The sequence below is a fragment of the Mastigoproctus giganteus genome, chromosome 4 (assembly GCF_048544385.1).
Source record: "Mastigoproctus giganteus isolate SK-2022 chromosome 4, ASM4854438v1, whole genome shotgun sequence".
Taxonomy (NCBI): Eukaryota; Metazoa; Arthropoda; class Arachnida; order Uropygi; family Thelyphonidae; genus Mastigoproctus; species Mastigoproctus giganteus.
Window position 1 is genome coordinate 12,228,457 of NC_143578.1, and position 16,796 is coordinate 12,245,252.

At 36.4% G+C, this 16,796-nt stretch overlaps 1 protein-coding gene across 1 annotated transcript in view; it reads right to left on the bottom strand.

Moving 5' to 3' along the window:
- LOC150086411 (7SK snRNA methylphosphate capping enzyme-like) overlaps positions 1-14,592 on the bottom strand; it is a 45,398-nt gene extending 30,806 nt beyond the window's left edge. The window contains exons 1-2 of the mRNA XM_090371303.1: positions 14,089-14,592; positions 1,131-1,349 (exon numbers count right to left, since the gene is read on the bottom strand). Of these exons, the coding sequence (XP_090227429.1) occupies positions 1,131-1,349; positions 14,089-14,544 (675 nt within the window). The 5' untranslated portion in view covers positions 14,545-14,592. The remainder of the gene's footprint in view (positions 1-1,130; positions 1,350-14,088) is intronic.
- Between the last annotated feature and the right edge of the window lie 2,204 nt (positions 14,593-16,796).

The following is a 16,796-nucleotide window of genomic DNA, read 5'->3' on the forward strand; positions in this document are numbered from 1 at the left end:
GAAGAATCATCCAGTCTATAGATGAAGGTTTGGGAACATCATCTGATATCACAAAGCAGATAACTGTTCTAGATGCACTTCATATGACAATGAGTACCTGGAATGAAGTTTCCAAAACCTGCATTAGCAACTGTTTCAAAAAATGTGGATTAATTATTCATGATGGGCAACTAAGTCACAATACTGATCACATTGAAAAGCCTGAAGACATGAACAGGGGGTTAATGATTGGGTGGACATAGATGGTGATCTACAAGTTACTACAGATTTTGTAACAGATGAAGAAATTGCCCAGTGTGTTACTGATAATTTTGCCGAGGAGCAGGAAAATGAAGATGAACCAGAATGAATTCCAGTTACAAAACTGGCAAACTCATGAGGCTATAGCCGTCCTGAGAAGAGACAGAAAGAAACTGGTTCAAGTGATCGTGAATATAGACTGTTATCAATATTGAGAATCTATAAATAGACTTTGTAGTGATAATTTAAAGCAATCTAAAATAAGTGACTATTTTAAATTATAATCATATTACAAAGTGTTACGTTTAATTAATATGTATATTAATTAAGCTATGTACATAAGTATAAATTTATTTTTATTTTGTTCAGAATATAAAAATCGGAATATTCTTTTGATTTTTAGGTATTTTTAACTGGTAATAAACCTTTGGTAATAACATGTAAATTTGTGCTTTATATCTTTATTATTATAGCCTCCAGATAATATTTGTTGATTTTCGCTTATTAGAATCAAAATTCGATTTGCAAACGTGATCACTATAATCGACGCTTACTGTACTACTAATTTAGATCTGCAGTAACAGGCTATCATCCATTCACAGTTAAAACCAAAGTCAATTGAAATTGTTAATACTAATGATGGAAACATGGAGTAATGTGATACTATCAAAGTTTCTGGTGATAAATTTCCTAAGTAATATTTACTCGGGGATTTGTTTCAAAATGCTATTATACACTTTTTTAAACCAAGATGACATTACATAATACTTGCAAGCTGAACTTTGTATATCTATATATTAGCACAGGTAATCATCACGTTTTAAGATCCCAAGGATTTCAAATTGCAGTAATAAAACCCAATTTCAATTTATTAAGTATTTTTAACTTACCGTCAATTTTCTTTTGCGAGCATAGGATGGCCATGGTTGAACTTCAAGAATTAGATTTCCTGAAGGTCGTAGCTGTTTATAAATTCGATGAAACATTCTCTTTACTCCTTCATCTCCCCAGTTTAAATGAATCCATTTTGTCAAGCTCAAGCACAGTATAGTATCAAACAGTGGCCTTTCATACTCCAAAAAATCATAAGATTTTGGAACATAATCTCCCTGCAGAAAAATTTAATCAATGTCTAGCATAACTAAATACAAAATATCGCTTAAAATGTTAGCAAGAAAGTAACAAAACATTAAGAATGTGATGTCATAGTAATTAAATGTAATCTATGAAGCTATATACAGTAGGGACTTGCTTTTTGGACTTCTGCTAATACGGCAGTTTTGAATTATATCCATGTTCATTATGTTTGGTGCTTGTTCCGCTTTTTCATGCTCAGCAGTCGAGTCTGAGAAGAGCATCAGGTGCCATTTTATTGTCGGTGAATCCATCTGTTTACAGCATATGATAGTGTAAACATGTTATTAGGCTTTTATATGCATTCACAAATGAAAAAAGGCTATGTTCCACTTTTCAGTGAGGTCTGGAAACTAACCCACTGTAGGAGTGGGGCCTTACTATATATATATAGTATTAAAACTTTAAATAATTAAAAATGGGAAAAAAAATTATCATAAACAGAAAAGGAAAAATCTGTATTGCAAAATCAGTGGCAGCATTAATACACATTCCATTACATGTTGCTTATAACTAAGTTAAAAACAAATAAAATACATGCCAGTAGCATGGCAAACCTGTAGAGCAAATATTTAAAAAAAAATCATACATAATAAAACAAAACAAAGGCGGGGTGAAGAGAAATAGTATTGCAGAAGAAATGGGGCGCTCCGTAGCCAGGTGGGAAGGAGCAGCAGTGCGTAGCACACGCTTCTTGATTAGACCGGGGTTCGAGCCCGTCACCACCAAATACAGAGGATGCGGAAAGGTCAGAGAATGACCACCGCATATCCCGGAGCAATATGGCCTTAGTTGCTAATGCTCCTAAAAACCAAATAACAAACAACAACAAACAAGCAGAAGAAATGTTCCTAAAGTAATTTAGAAAGACTGAAATGTATAATACAAAAATATATTTTAGAAAATGCCAATTAATTGAAAATTTAGCGGCACCCCTCTGATGGAACCAGGTCCAAATTATGTGAAATATCACTAAAAAGGAGACAAAAACTACCTAACAACACTGAACCAACAAAATTAAAGACTGACCATAATGACCCATCTTGACAGAGGACCACAAGGCCAATAAAGGTCAGGGAATCACTGCATCGAACATTAGACAAATCCATGCATACATGAACTGATACACTGATCGATCTGCAAATGCAATGGATTTGAATAATGGTGGCCCTTATGCAGTGAAAAATTATGATAGAACAGAAACTAGCACTCATATGGCAACACCATACTGATGACCAAGTCACAGTGACTTGATCAGTCATATATATAGAATATGTAATAACTGTAAAAGAACAAACAAGCAAATCTACAATATAACCCCAGGGGCTCACATCTGATAAGTATGGGCTTGGTACACCCAGGCTCCTGAGCTAGATATCATCATCCCCCCCCCTCTCTCTCTCTCTCGTGGGTAAACTATGGTGTATCTACACCAATATTATATAGTTAATTACCTAAACCCATAAGAAATTGTGCCTTTTGCATCTCATCTTCTAATACATTATTATTTATACACCATTTGGCATGTGTCATATTGTGGAAATAACTTTGCAACTGTGATGGCATGTTGCATTACCAGGGTACCTGCCCACTCACTGATGATGAAGCCAAATAGCTTCGAAACAATCGTCTGGGTGGTGGTATCCACTGAAAATAAATAACAGTAGTCTTCTCTACTAGAGAAGCATTATTTATTTGAAGTAGTGCAATACCAGCTATCTCGCTGTGAAGGCAACCACAATAAGAGATACAATTAAAATAGGTGGAACAGGACCAGGGTATGTCTGCCAGGGGCAAAGGTTGATGACGTTGGAGAGCGAATATCATCTTCTAAGGGCACAAAAGGTGATATAGTTGTACACGTTGGCACTAATAATATTAAGAGTAGGAGACCGGCAGAATTACTTAACAAGTACAGGTCACTGTTGAACAAAAGCCGAGAATTAGGGTTGAATTTGAAAGTGTCTGCAATTCTGCCCAGACACGATAGGAGGGAGTATATGATGAGAGCCTTGTCGATCAATTCGGCCATGGAAAGATTGTGCAAGGCTCAAGGGGTAGAATTTTTTTCAGCCTGGACTGTACTTGTTAACAGGAGAGATTGCTTCTACAGGGATGGGATACACTTAAATAGAAAGGGCGCAAGAATATTTGCTGATGCTATCGAGGCAGTGTTAGGTGGGTCGGAAAACTGCTAGCTTGGGGGGAGACAAAGACCAATAAATTGACAGTAGCCACTGGCAGAGGTGAAAGAGATTCTTGCACTGCTTCTATTAGAATGAGCAGAAGCCTGGAAAACAAGATGCATGGTATTTCAGAGACTGCTGGGAGCCATTGCGGTACAAGTAAACACATGGGTTGTGTTAGGGTAGATAAGAATAGAAACAGGTGCAGGTATACTTGCGTGTACACCAATGCTAGGAGTTTAGTAAATAAATTTGATGAATTTGAGGTATTGCTCAAAACATCAAAGGCAGATATTGTTGGGATATCAGAGACGTGGTGTCACACAGATATAAGGGATGCAGAACTGCAATTTGGGGAGTACAACGACTACAGAAAGGATAGACAGGATAGGAAGGGGGGAGGGGTTATGCTATTAGTTAAGAAACACATAAAAACCAAGGAAGTGAAGCCAGTCGACATCGCCGGACAGTGCAGTGTTGAGTCAGTTTGGTGTGACATAAGCATTGGGAGATCAAAATTGAGGGTAGGAGGGTGCTATAGGCCTAATGACTCTGATGAGTATAATAAGGAACTGTACAGGGAAATAGAGTGGGCCAGTAAATCAGAGAGTCTTATAATGGGAGATTTTAATTTCCCAGATATTGACTGGAATTTGGGGGCTGGTTACTCACACACTAGCAGGGCTTTTGTGGATTTATTGGATGATTGTTTTCTACATCAGCATGTTCGGGAGGCAACTAGAGGGAGTAATACTCTTGATTTGATTATCAGCAGTGATTCTTCATGCATTAAGAATCTGCAATAAAAGTGGGATTTACTCAAAGAGGTAACTACCATTAGGGGTAAAGGGAAGGGTTATTGCTTCCGTAAAGGCGACTACGATGGACTGAGACAGTATTTAAATTATATACAGTGGGACCAACTGATGATGTTACCAACAGCAAATTCAAAATGGGAAGCATTCAAAGAACTTATCTTGGAAGCTACTAGGCTTTACATACCAACTAAGAAATATTGTTCAAGGTTTAGGCCAAAATGGATGTCAGATGAACTAATGAGGCATATGGCAGAGAAGAAAAATGCATGGGATACTTACAAATTAACACATGACACAGAAGCCTATGATAGATACAAGTTGATATGCAACCAAGTTACAAAGGAGGTTAGGCAGGCAAAGGCAGATTACGAGACATCCTTGGCAAGGGATGCAAAGAAAAACAGCAAAGAGTTCTTTACTTATGTTAACTCTAGAAGGAAGGGGATGAATCAGATTGGTCCACTTGATATTGATGGGTCAACTGTTGATGATCCTGCTCAGGTAGCTAACAAACTAAATGAATATTTTGCATCGACATTCACACATGAGGAGTTATTCAGCAAGGGGAATGCCAGAGGTGTATTCAACTCTAGCAGTAAGCTACAGAATCTTGAAATAACTGGGAGTAAAGTGGAGGAGAAACTGTTGAACATAAACACAAGAAAGGCACCCGGGGTGGATGGGATCTATCCAGTTATATTAAAGGAGGCAGCAAAGGAAGTAAGCAAACCCTTAGCCATAATTATGAGACCTTCCTTGGACTCAGGGGAGGTACCCATAGACTGGAAATGTGCAAATGTGACCCCAATTCACAAAGGAGGATCAAAGGCTGACACAAGTAATTATAGACCTGTGAGCTTAACTTCTGTTCCAGGAAAATTAATGGAGGCACTGGTTAAAGAAGCACTGCAGGATCATTTAGACAAGACTTCAGTTATAGCTCAGACACAGCATGGTTTTGTTAAGGGGAAGTCTTGCCTAACCAATTTGATTGGATACTGTGATGTAGTCACAAAAGAACTGGATGCAGGGAATAACTTTGATATTATATACTTGGATCTTAGAAAGGCTTTTGATACTGTTGCACATGGAAGACTGCTACACAAATTGGAGCAGTGTGACATTGGAGGCAAATTGCTGCTATGGATAAAGGGGTGGTTGAGGGGGAGAAGACAGAGAGTGGTAATCAATGGACACTGCTCATCGTGGACTAATGTTATTAGTGGAGTCCCTCAGGGCTCAGTGTTGGGTCCATTATTGTTTTCTGTATTTATAAATGATATTGATGATGGTATATCAAGCTTAATGTCCAAGTTTGCAGATGATACAAAGGTTGGCAGGGTTGTCAAGGACACTACTGACACTATGCTGCTGCAACAGGATCTGGAAAGGTTGAGCAGATGGGCTGAGAGGTCGCAAATGAAGTTTAACATTGACAAATGTAAAGTACTACACATGGGAAACAGCAATCCCAGAGCAACATATCAACTCTGTGGTACTACACTGAGAGTGGTAGAGAATGAAAGGGACTTGGGGGTGGTTGTGCAGGCAGATATGAAGTTCTCTGAGCAGTGCAGACGGGCTGCAAGAGTAGCTCATGGAGTATTGTCAATGATATACAGGAATTTTTCCAGCAGGGATAAGGAGGTGATTATTCCATTGTATAAGGCAATGGTCAGGCCACACCTAGAGTACTGTATACAGGTCTGGAGGCCCTATTTCAAGAAGGATGTAGAGCTGCTGGAACGAGTACAGAGAAGGGCAACAAGATTAGTGAATGGAACAAAGGGGTGCTCTTATGAAGAAAGGCTTAAGTTTTGCAAATTACAGTGTCTGGAGACTAGGCACCAGCAAGGTGATCTGATAGAGGTGTATAAAGCCTTGAATGGTTTAAGCATGCTCAATGCTGATGGGATTCTTCCTCTAGCTCAGAAAAATCACCTGAGAGGGCATAAATTCAAATTGAGGAAAGACAGATGTAGGATAGACGTGAGGAAATTTGCCTTTAGCCAGCGGGTGGTTGGTTGGTGGAACAGACTTCCATCCCTTGTGGTGGAGGTTGATAGCCTAAATAAGTTTAAGGCTCAGCTGGCAGGTATTTGGAACGAACAGAGGGGTGAAGTGGAAGTGGGTTTTTTTTTTTTTTTTTTTTTTGGCTGATGCTGCATAAGCTTGCTTTCTTGCATCAAATGCCTCTACTAATGCTAATGCTAAAAAATGATGCCTTTTACACTACATATGTAGTTCAAATTTATGGGTAAAATATGGTGTATCTACACCAATATTATATAGTTAATTACCTAAACCCATAAGGAGTTATGCCTCGTGCATTTCATCTTCTAATAGTGAAAATTAACACAAAATTCTCTGTTTTTCAATTTCAGTGTCATATACCTTGCAAAGGACTGGTGAAGTTCGTGACAAAGGTGTAGCATGAAGGATTCTTATTACAGATACTATCAGCAACACCATTATAGCAAGAATCTTATTGGTTATAGATGTAATATATGATGAGGAATGAAAGCTCCAAAATGAATCTAATTTGGCTTTTGTTATAACAAGAAATTAAACACTTATTTGAATTCATGTTCTTATACAATTTGTCAAATAGCACTGAGTTTTAAATGGTTTTGTGAATATTTTTTTTCCTGCTGCACAAAATGATATTATTCAAATAACTGAAATTTGTAAGTGAATGAGATGAGTTATCTTACTTTAAAAAAACATAAATCAAATTATCCGAAAAAAAGTGCAACATAAAAAAAAAAGTGCAACAGATTCCAAAACATTGCCAATTATTTTGAAAGTTATAGCTGCAGGCATAACCATTATATTGAATGAAAATGTTTAGAGGAGTTTAATCTGTTTTTAATAGGATGAAGAATACTTAGAAAGAAAAAGGTGCAAAGTTACTTAGACAAATTTAAGGCAGTGCACCCACTTGACATGGGTTGCACTGCCTACGATTGGTTAGTTTTAATGCTAAGTTAGTTTGGTGTGATAAAGCATTGGTAAAAAAAATGACAGCAAAAGAATATTGTAGGCTTAATGACTATGATGGCTACAATGAGAAATATATGAAACATTCAAAATGTAAATCAAACTTCTTGTCATGGAGGATTTCAATGTTCCAAATATTCTATAGAACTTGTGTGCTGGTCACTCAGGCAGTAGCAGAACATTTCTGAATTTACTGGATGACTGTTTTTCTATTGCAGCATATTAGAGATGTAACAAGTGAAATCAGCTAATAACCAAATATTCATGATCTGATTATTTGCTGCAACTCTTCATGCATTAAGAAATTTCAAAGAATGCAACCACTAGATGGCAGTGATCATATTATTTCATATGGGATTTATTTAAAGATATAATTATTGTCAAGGGTAAAGGGAAAGGATTTTGCATTTGAAATGGTGACTAAAAAGGTCATATAGTTTTTAAATTCCTTTCTGTGGGACAAACTGATGTTAACAAATGCAAATTCTAAATGGGAAGTGATCAGAAAAGCAATCATAGAAGCTTTGAGGCATTTTACAAGTTTTAAATCTAAATGGATGTCAGAGGTTTAAACCTAAAAGAATGTCAGAAGACTTGATGAGACTAGTGGCAGAGAAATCCATGGAATTATTCAGAATATTCGGATAGAATTCGTGGCGCCTCCGTAGCCAGGAGCAGCAGTGCGTAGCACTGCTGCTCCTGGGGTGAAGGGTTCCGCCAGGCACGTTCCTGTGCTAGAAGTTAATCCAGAAGTTGAATAACAAGACAGTCAGACAGTGCCCTGGCTTCTACTACTGCTGTGGTAATTTCCTTTAGTATTAACAGAGAACTGTTCTCAAAATCCCAAAATAAGACAGTACTGGAAGAGCTATACAGCAGAGATGCAGAGTTCAACTAAGAGAGAGACATCACTGCAGTCTGTGTAAGGAACCCGCACAGAGGAATTCCACCATGAAAGAGAAGGAAGGTAAGTCCTCTGAACTGTGTTGTTTTGGAAATGGTACTTAGAAAAAGTGGGAGATTATTTTAGAGTACAGTTGAAGAAACACAAGAAATAAGGAAATGTTTAGTATTGAGTTGGTTTATTGGTTGAAGTTGTGAAGAAAATTGATATTGCTAAATTAAGAGAGATTACATGGAATTGTAATCTAGCATTAAGTTTGAAACTTATGGATTGCTGCTGTGAAGAGAATTGATATTGGTGATTAAGAGAAACATGAAGTGATTGAGATTGAATTAGTTTAGTGTTTGAAGCTGTAAAGAGAGTTAAAATTGTTAATTGAGAGAAATTTTATGGAAATGATAGCAATTCTCTTAACAGATTAAATGAGAAAAATGAATAGAATAGATGTAAATGAACACCAGTTATGTATTGTAAGATTTGTATGATAAATGACTTTTGTTTTATATTTGTGTCATTGCTCTTGAGAAACTGACAGCTCACATATAATATATATATATATACTCATGTGTGGTTGGGGGGGGGGGGGGGGAATATCCCTCAGCTCCTGGAAATTCTAATTTTTTAATGCAATCAGGTAGCTTGTGGGGCTTAGTGCTTGAGGGGAGCTGCTGTACGAAAATCATACACTGACAGAGATACTAAGGTACAGCGAAATAAAAATTAATAAATAAATAACCCCCTTCCCACCACTTAGATTTAGTTTCCTCACCAAGCTTAACCGTTAGACCCTTTTTTTCGTTAATACAGGATATAGTGCCATAAAAAGTCAAAAAGGAAATAATTTTTTTATTTTTGATAAAAAGGAAATTAGATTTTTTGAAGATGAGGGAATAAGGGAGTAAAACTGCAACTCGTCTACAACTATCTCAGTAAAAAGCACCAACCAGCACAGAATCCAAAAGGAAGTTTTTGGCTGCTAGTTAAATATGTACCAAAATTATATCCAGTTTAAACGATAACACTATTGAGTTTCTTAAAAACTCACTTTATTCAGACAGGTAGTGTGGATGCTTGTTTTTTTGTTTTTTAGAACTGTATGTTTAATAATTTTTGTTAGAATATTTATTATTGTAATAAAAGTTTGATTTAAACATGAATTAAAATAATTACTTGTTTTTTCTTTACTTTACTGCACCTAATTGCCATCAAAATTTATTGTGAAAAATGTTTTTTTTGGAATACCGATATCCCGGTTTCATAAATTAAAAATACCAAAATACCAGTATAAAGATTTTGACCGGTATTGTGAGCCCTACATACTGTTAAGTGCTCATCTGTGCCATTTATTATTTTTTTTATTATAACCCAATTAGGGTATATCGTTACAGCCCTAAGTAAACTGATGAAAAGAGAAAGCATGTGCACCTGAATGTTGCACAGCAATTAAAGATGTTAGAAGTTAGACTCCTGTGGGTATGTTTCCCACATTTGTGAGATACAGAATAGAGGAAGTTTTTGGCTGATTACACAAAGAAAAGTATATGTTAAAACCAGAAGGAAATAAACGAACTGCACTGATCCATGACTATAAATGATCCTGTTTGATTTGCCGACAAAATGAATAAATATTTTTATTCATTTTCATCAGAGGTAGAACAACTTATGGGTATATTATGTGAAGATTGAAAGAATGGTAAATGATCAGCAATAAGTAGTATTGCTTCAGGATGATTTGGACAGGCTTTGGGAATGGTCAGAAAAGTGGTCGTTATTTTTAATTTATCTAAATGCAAGATTTTACACTTGGGAAAGAGCAACCACAAAATGATGAGCTGAGTTAAAATCAGCAAAGGAAAGAAGTGATTTGGGAGTTATGACAGAGTCTGATATGAAGTTCTCGAGTCATAAATAAATTTTCTGTTTATACTCTGGGACAACCACACAGTCAGAGGAGTTCACAAGATAGAGAGAATACAAGAAACAGCATAGACAGACAGCAAATAATGCCCATGGTGTCCTATATGATTTATTAAACATTTGCTTGTAGACAAGAAGGTCATAATCCCAGTGCATTGGGCATATGTAAGACTGCACTTTGAATGCCATGTCCAAGAATGGATACCACACCTAAAAAAAAGATTAACAAGCTTCCTGAAAGAATCCAAAGATGTGAAACCACATGGTGAGTTCCACAAAAGGGCACTTCAAATATGTGGATTACAGAGCTTGGAAATTATACACCTTAGGTGTGGGAAAAGACCTCAATGAGGTCTATAAGGCTCTGAGAGGGGATAATAAAATGAAAGGCGGCAAAATTGACTACTATAACTGATTTCTGAACTAGAAGAGGCCACAAAAAGGGATCAAAGTAATTAAAGATCAGTAAACAGGGAAAATCATAAAGTTATTTCTGTTTCGGGAAATAATAATGGAGTCTGTGGTTAAAGAAGTAATGCAGAATCAGCTATACAAGAGTGCAGTTATACAGAAATCACAAGCCATATTTGTTAAGGGGGATCTTGCCTGACCAATCCGATTAGCCACTATGACATAGTCAAAAAAGAACTCTATACAAAAAATCTTTAAAACATGAATTCCAGTAAAGCTTTAAATACTGTTCTACCTGAATGATGGCTGTACAACCTGACTATGGTTGTAAATTTGACTACTCCAAAAAAGACCTGAACAAATTAGGATGATGTAAAGATTTATCACTGATGAATGCAAGATGTAGCAGGCACTGAATACTATATAGAAGTCTGATGTGTATCTTTTGGAATGGATGCAAAGAAGAGCAACAAGATTAGTCAGGGACACAAAAGGGTACTCTTAGGTTAGGTTCTTTCTCTTACCAAGAAAGGCTTGTTTCCATATACTGAAAGCAAGTGGAAACTAATATTAGCATTAGTCATATAGTACAAGGAAGCTACAAGCTTTTTCTGCACAGGCCAAAAAAATTTAATTAAATAAATAAACAAAAATAAAATATATAAAAAAGGAAAAAAACTACCAGCTTCCCTCCTCACATAGGTAACTATACAGCTGACCTCTGAATTTCACAAAGCCGTCAGCCTCAACTACCCAAAGAGAAGTGGGTAATTGAGAGTGATCTAATCTACATCTTTGTCCCTTTTCTGGAATCATTTGTAACTGAAAATTTCACCATTCATTTTATCGTCCCACTCTTCACATCATTTACAAACCTTGACATCATGTTGTCCGTCCCTTTGCTAATGACTATTGTTATTTGTGATTTAAGAAAATCAGAAACAACCATGGTCCCAGAACTTATCTTTGGCATATCCTACTCTAGCATTACCAGTCTGAAGAACAACCATTAATCACAACCCTCTGCTTCCCACCCTGTGATTCAAAACAAAATGTTACCTATGATTCAAACATGTTCCAGCTTATATAGCAACCACTCATGAAGAACTGAGTCAAATGCTTTGCTGAAATCTAAAGAAACAACAAAATTACTTCCTTCATGCACCTATGTCAAAATAGCTAACCATCTATGTTAAACATAAATACGTGTTATCTACCTCTCTCCGCCCCCACTTCCCGAAGTCCAATAAACTAGGCAGCAGCAGCAGCAAGGTGACCTAACCGTATTGTTTAAGGCTTTAAATGTATTGAATAAACTAAATGCTGATGGCATTCTTACTCTTTCTCAGACAATTCACACAAAGGGAAATAAATTTAGATAGGAAAAATATGGTTGCAAGACAGATATATGAAAATTTGCTTTCAGCCAAAAGTAATTGATTGTTGGAACAAACTTTCATTTGGTGTTGTGGAAGTGGATATTATGAACAAATTTAAGGAAGGATTAGATAAATTATTATTGGGAATAGGCAAATAATATGGGTAGTTCCCCCTCCTTTTAATGCTCTATATCTTCCTTGCATCTTTTGCCACTAATAATATTAATACTTTAGAAATAACAGAGTACCTGTAACTGATCTGGGGTATAACTGCCTCAGCCTGATGGTATTTACCTTCAGCTAAATGTTTTCACAATAAAACAGAGTGCCATGGAGTCAGGATTTTTCTCACCATCATCATCCATCAACTCCAAGTGAGAAATAGAGCTTTTCATAAACTCTGAATAAACTTTAGTCAGAGTTGCAACTGCCAGTAAAGAACATTTTAATCTCTTTTACTCCACATAAATGCAGATAATGTAGTAAAACAGAATTACAGTATTTTTTTCCCACCCCAACTGACAATTTGCAACTATGTATTTCTGTTGAGTTTAACAACAATCAAATTTAATGGACCTGCCTCTATAACAGTCCATTAAATCAAAGTTTTAGTGTACTTAGGTTTGTTATTTGGTTTTTAGGAGCATTAGCAACTAAGGCCATATTGCTCAGGGGATATGCAGTGGTCATTCCCTGACCTTTCCGCATCCTCCATATTTGGTGGTCACGGGCTCAAACCCTGGTCTGATCAAGAAGCGTGTGCTACGCACTGCTGCTCCTGCCCACCTGGCTATGGAGGCACCCTGTGTGTACTTAGGTGTCAGTAGTCTTTGATAGTGTACCACATGAACAAATGTTCATAAACTAAGGCAATGTAGCATTATGAATAAAGTTTGCTCTAACAATCAACTACTCACAGCTTAAAGACAAAACTTCCACACAATTCTGATATTAATGTATTTCAAGTTTAATGTTTACATTTATAGATGATAAAATGGGCGGGGCAATTAATGAAATTAAAAAATGTTACTTTGATGTAATCTAGTTAACAAGTCCATTTGACTTGGTTGTGTTTGCGTAACTGCAATTCTAGGAAAGCATACTATTTGGATAGCACCGAACTAAAGGCAGTGAATAATGAAAAAAACCTAGGAAACCTAACAAGTGTGTTCAATCCCCACCACTAGTGCACATTTACACTTTGCGTATGAATCGTTGATATGGTCAGCTAATAGAAAAAAGCATGCAGAATTGTTCTGTGACTTGCAAATGTTGCAGACTGAATCAAACCTTTGGTGCAGCACGTTAGGTAAGTGCTAACCCTTTATGGCTCTGTGCATTATTTAATGTACAGGGTCCAGTGTTCATACATATATACACAAAACATATGAATATATATATATGTAGTTACAAAAACTTTTTTTGATTTGAAATGAGTATTATTATTATTTTTTTTTTTTTTCTGACTGACACTTAAGTGTGCTAATACTGGAGTACAGTAAGAGATGGGTACACATCTCTCTTATCATAATCATTTGCAAATTCATCAATTATGGTAAAAGCATATACCCATTACCAAACGCACTTCTTGCAGCCACTGGCCTGCAAATTGACTCAAGAACCCAGTACCATGACATGCTAAATAATTTAGGAAAAGCACAATAGGTTTCTTGTGATCAAACAATACTATTTATCTATAAACCCAGTCCATGTTTTACACTGCTGAAATAAAATTACTCAGCTGTTCAGCTATTTCTTAGATTAGATCAGTTCACATATTATTGGCATCCATATTTTTTTTTAATTTACTTCTATTGTATTGAAGAATATATCTACTGCAACCATTTTTATGCTTACTGTCCTTATAAGACAGTTCAGAATTCTCAACTGTTAACAGGTTATTTCCCATTCAATTGACTAAGCTCAACAAAAAACTAAATATATCTTTGTATTAATCCCCTTCTCACATAATTATTAAAAAATAATAAAATTCTATATTGTAGTGTGTGCATCAGTTTTTGCACTTAAAGAGAATTTCATTTTGTCTATACAAAAACGTTTGGACAACAAGGAAAACAAATATTTATCAACCTGCTTACTTCAACAAAAAACACATTCAAAGGAAATTTTGACTCTTGACAATTAAAACTTTTTTCAGGCCACGACGACGTCAAAACAGGGCCATAACTGAGTAGCAGTGAGAGCGGGAATTCCAATCCCTTCAGCACATCTGGACTTAGATAATGACGCAAATTACTCCTGGAAGCTTTTATTAAGGATCCATCGATATCTATACCAACAACTGTTCTCGGAGAAAAATCTTTGGCAATACTAAGAGTAAAATGTCCTACGTTGCAACCAACGTCCAATACATCTTTATCTTCAAACCAGTCTTTATTCATATAATTCAAACGGACGTCATATGAATCGGTGTTCCTGTAGCCATAATAAGCAGGATAATTACCATATCTAAAATTCTGCTTTGCAAGTTTATGAGAATTTGTAGATAACCATGAATCAGCACATTTTGATTGATGATCAGAATTACATTCCATTATATTCCAAGTTCATGATTGTATACTATTTGATTTATCCTATCTCTTGTCCTAACTTAACCTCGGCCCGATGACTTAGTCGTAACTTTCTATATTTACTGTATATATCCAATTTTCCCTCTCTTAAACCCATAATTACTTAGTTCGAGGCTTTAACCATAAACACAGATTTATATTACTATTTTCTTGTCTCCCATTGGTTTAGCGCTTACCCAATGTAATGTTAGCCTCAGGAGCAGATCTCCAGAGCTTTAACTTTATAGGGGTTTTGCCTCCTCTCCCCAGTTGGAAAATCCTGCAAGTATCATTAATGAAAATCTTCAGGAACATATTGCTTTCTTATTTATTTAATTTGGCATTCCCTCTTTCTTTCTTAAAGTTATCGGTATCATGTTCTTTCTTAAACTTATGCAGTTCTTATTACTAGAAATCTTATATTAATAAAGGCCATCTATGTGTTAGTAAACATTATCGATTGCTATTAATGGGGCTAAATTTGCATATCAAGCCAAAATAACTGTTGCCCAAAAATATCAGGCTTTTGAACATGACAGCTAAAGATATGTAGTTGATATACGATAATTGCTCTTATGTAGTATAGAATTGTCAAGAGAATTAACATGATTAAAAATGCTTACAATATATATTTTTTTTAATTTTACATAATCATTAAAATTCGTAAATTGTATTTACTGCTCTGAAAATGTTTGTGGTTTTTTTTTTTTTTTTTTTTTTTGTTCATGATTGCGTGCAGTTATCCAATACATTTAATACGTATATAAAAAAAAAGGTCCACTCTGCAGCCTGCAGTCCCCTTTGGTTTAATGATGACATTTGGAGACTTTTGAAATATTATTGATTAACAATTTAGTGTGGATATACCTTGTACCAAATATAAATAGCAAAAAAAAAAAAAAATAATAATAATAATAATAATTTGTTGTAATATAGTTGGAGAAGGACATTAGCCGGTGGTTTTCCATGGAATCTAAATTTCTAAAATGATTACTGTTATACCACGTTCATATTGTTGTTCTTGTTGTCGTAGGGTTTTAGGAACACCAGCGACTAAAGCCATATTGTTCCTTGTATACTGTGTGTTCTGTGGTCGACTTTCTGTTTCCTGCACGAAAACCATAATTTCCGGGGTCTGCTCGTGTAGCACAGTGGTATCGTCACCGTCCTCCCACACCAGATGGAAAAGGCCGGGGTTCTAATCCTGTCGATGACACGAGGAACTTTAATGGTCTTTTTTCATTCCGTGGCTGAGTTAGTCGGTCTCAGGCGTAGATAATAAATATAAGCTTTATTGTGTTCAAAAGGATGTATACAATGTACCCTTCATGCCAGGAATGCCAGGGGCTTCACATTGGCTGGTGGACAAAGGCCTTGAGGACGGGGCCACATCGAAGTTCGGGTTCAACCCCCAGGTCCAACAATATAATGTTTCAGTTAAATTATTCACAATATATTCATAAAGATATTATACAGCATTTTTGACATCATATACAATATTAAACAGACATCCTTTTTTAAATTTATTATGCTGCGACATTACTGTGCAGTTTGCTTGGTTGAGTTTAGGTCATCAAGGATCTCTCTCCGGTATTTGCGATCCTTGACAAATTTGTAGAGATTTCCTTCGATTGCTTGGACTGTGATAAGCATCTGCTTGGGGAGAAAACGGTCGCTGAGGGTTAGTCTATTATGGTTGGCTATAAGTGTTGGAGCTGACCTCAGTCTGGGTTGAGGATTCTCCAGCTGCACAGGTTCCACATGTTTGGCTCCGATATTGTTCCAGTGGTCATTTTGGCAGTTAGTGTGAGGCGCCTTTCCTTTATAAGGTTTGGCAGTCGGGCAAAGTTCAGTGTGGTTGCCATCGCAATTGTTCTTTGCTGGGGTTGACGATGATGTTTATGTGTGATCCAACGAAGGAGCCAGTATTCGGAGGAGCACACACGCTTGATATTCGGGGTGGGCTGCAGATGCCCATATTTTCAGGCGTGTATCATGATGGAGTATACAGAGGTGTATACGTACCACCGAGTCACATTCAGATCCTTAACGTGGAGTAGTTGTCGTTTGGTAATCGACCGCATTTTGCAGAATTTTGTTATGAGCTTGTCAATGTGGGGCTTGAAGGTCAGTTTGCAATCAAAGACGACTCCCGTATATATATATTTACCACTGGAAGTAGAATGCAATCTAGGGAAGCTTGGACTTCAGTGGGTTGGTGCTTCAGTGGGTTGGTG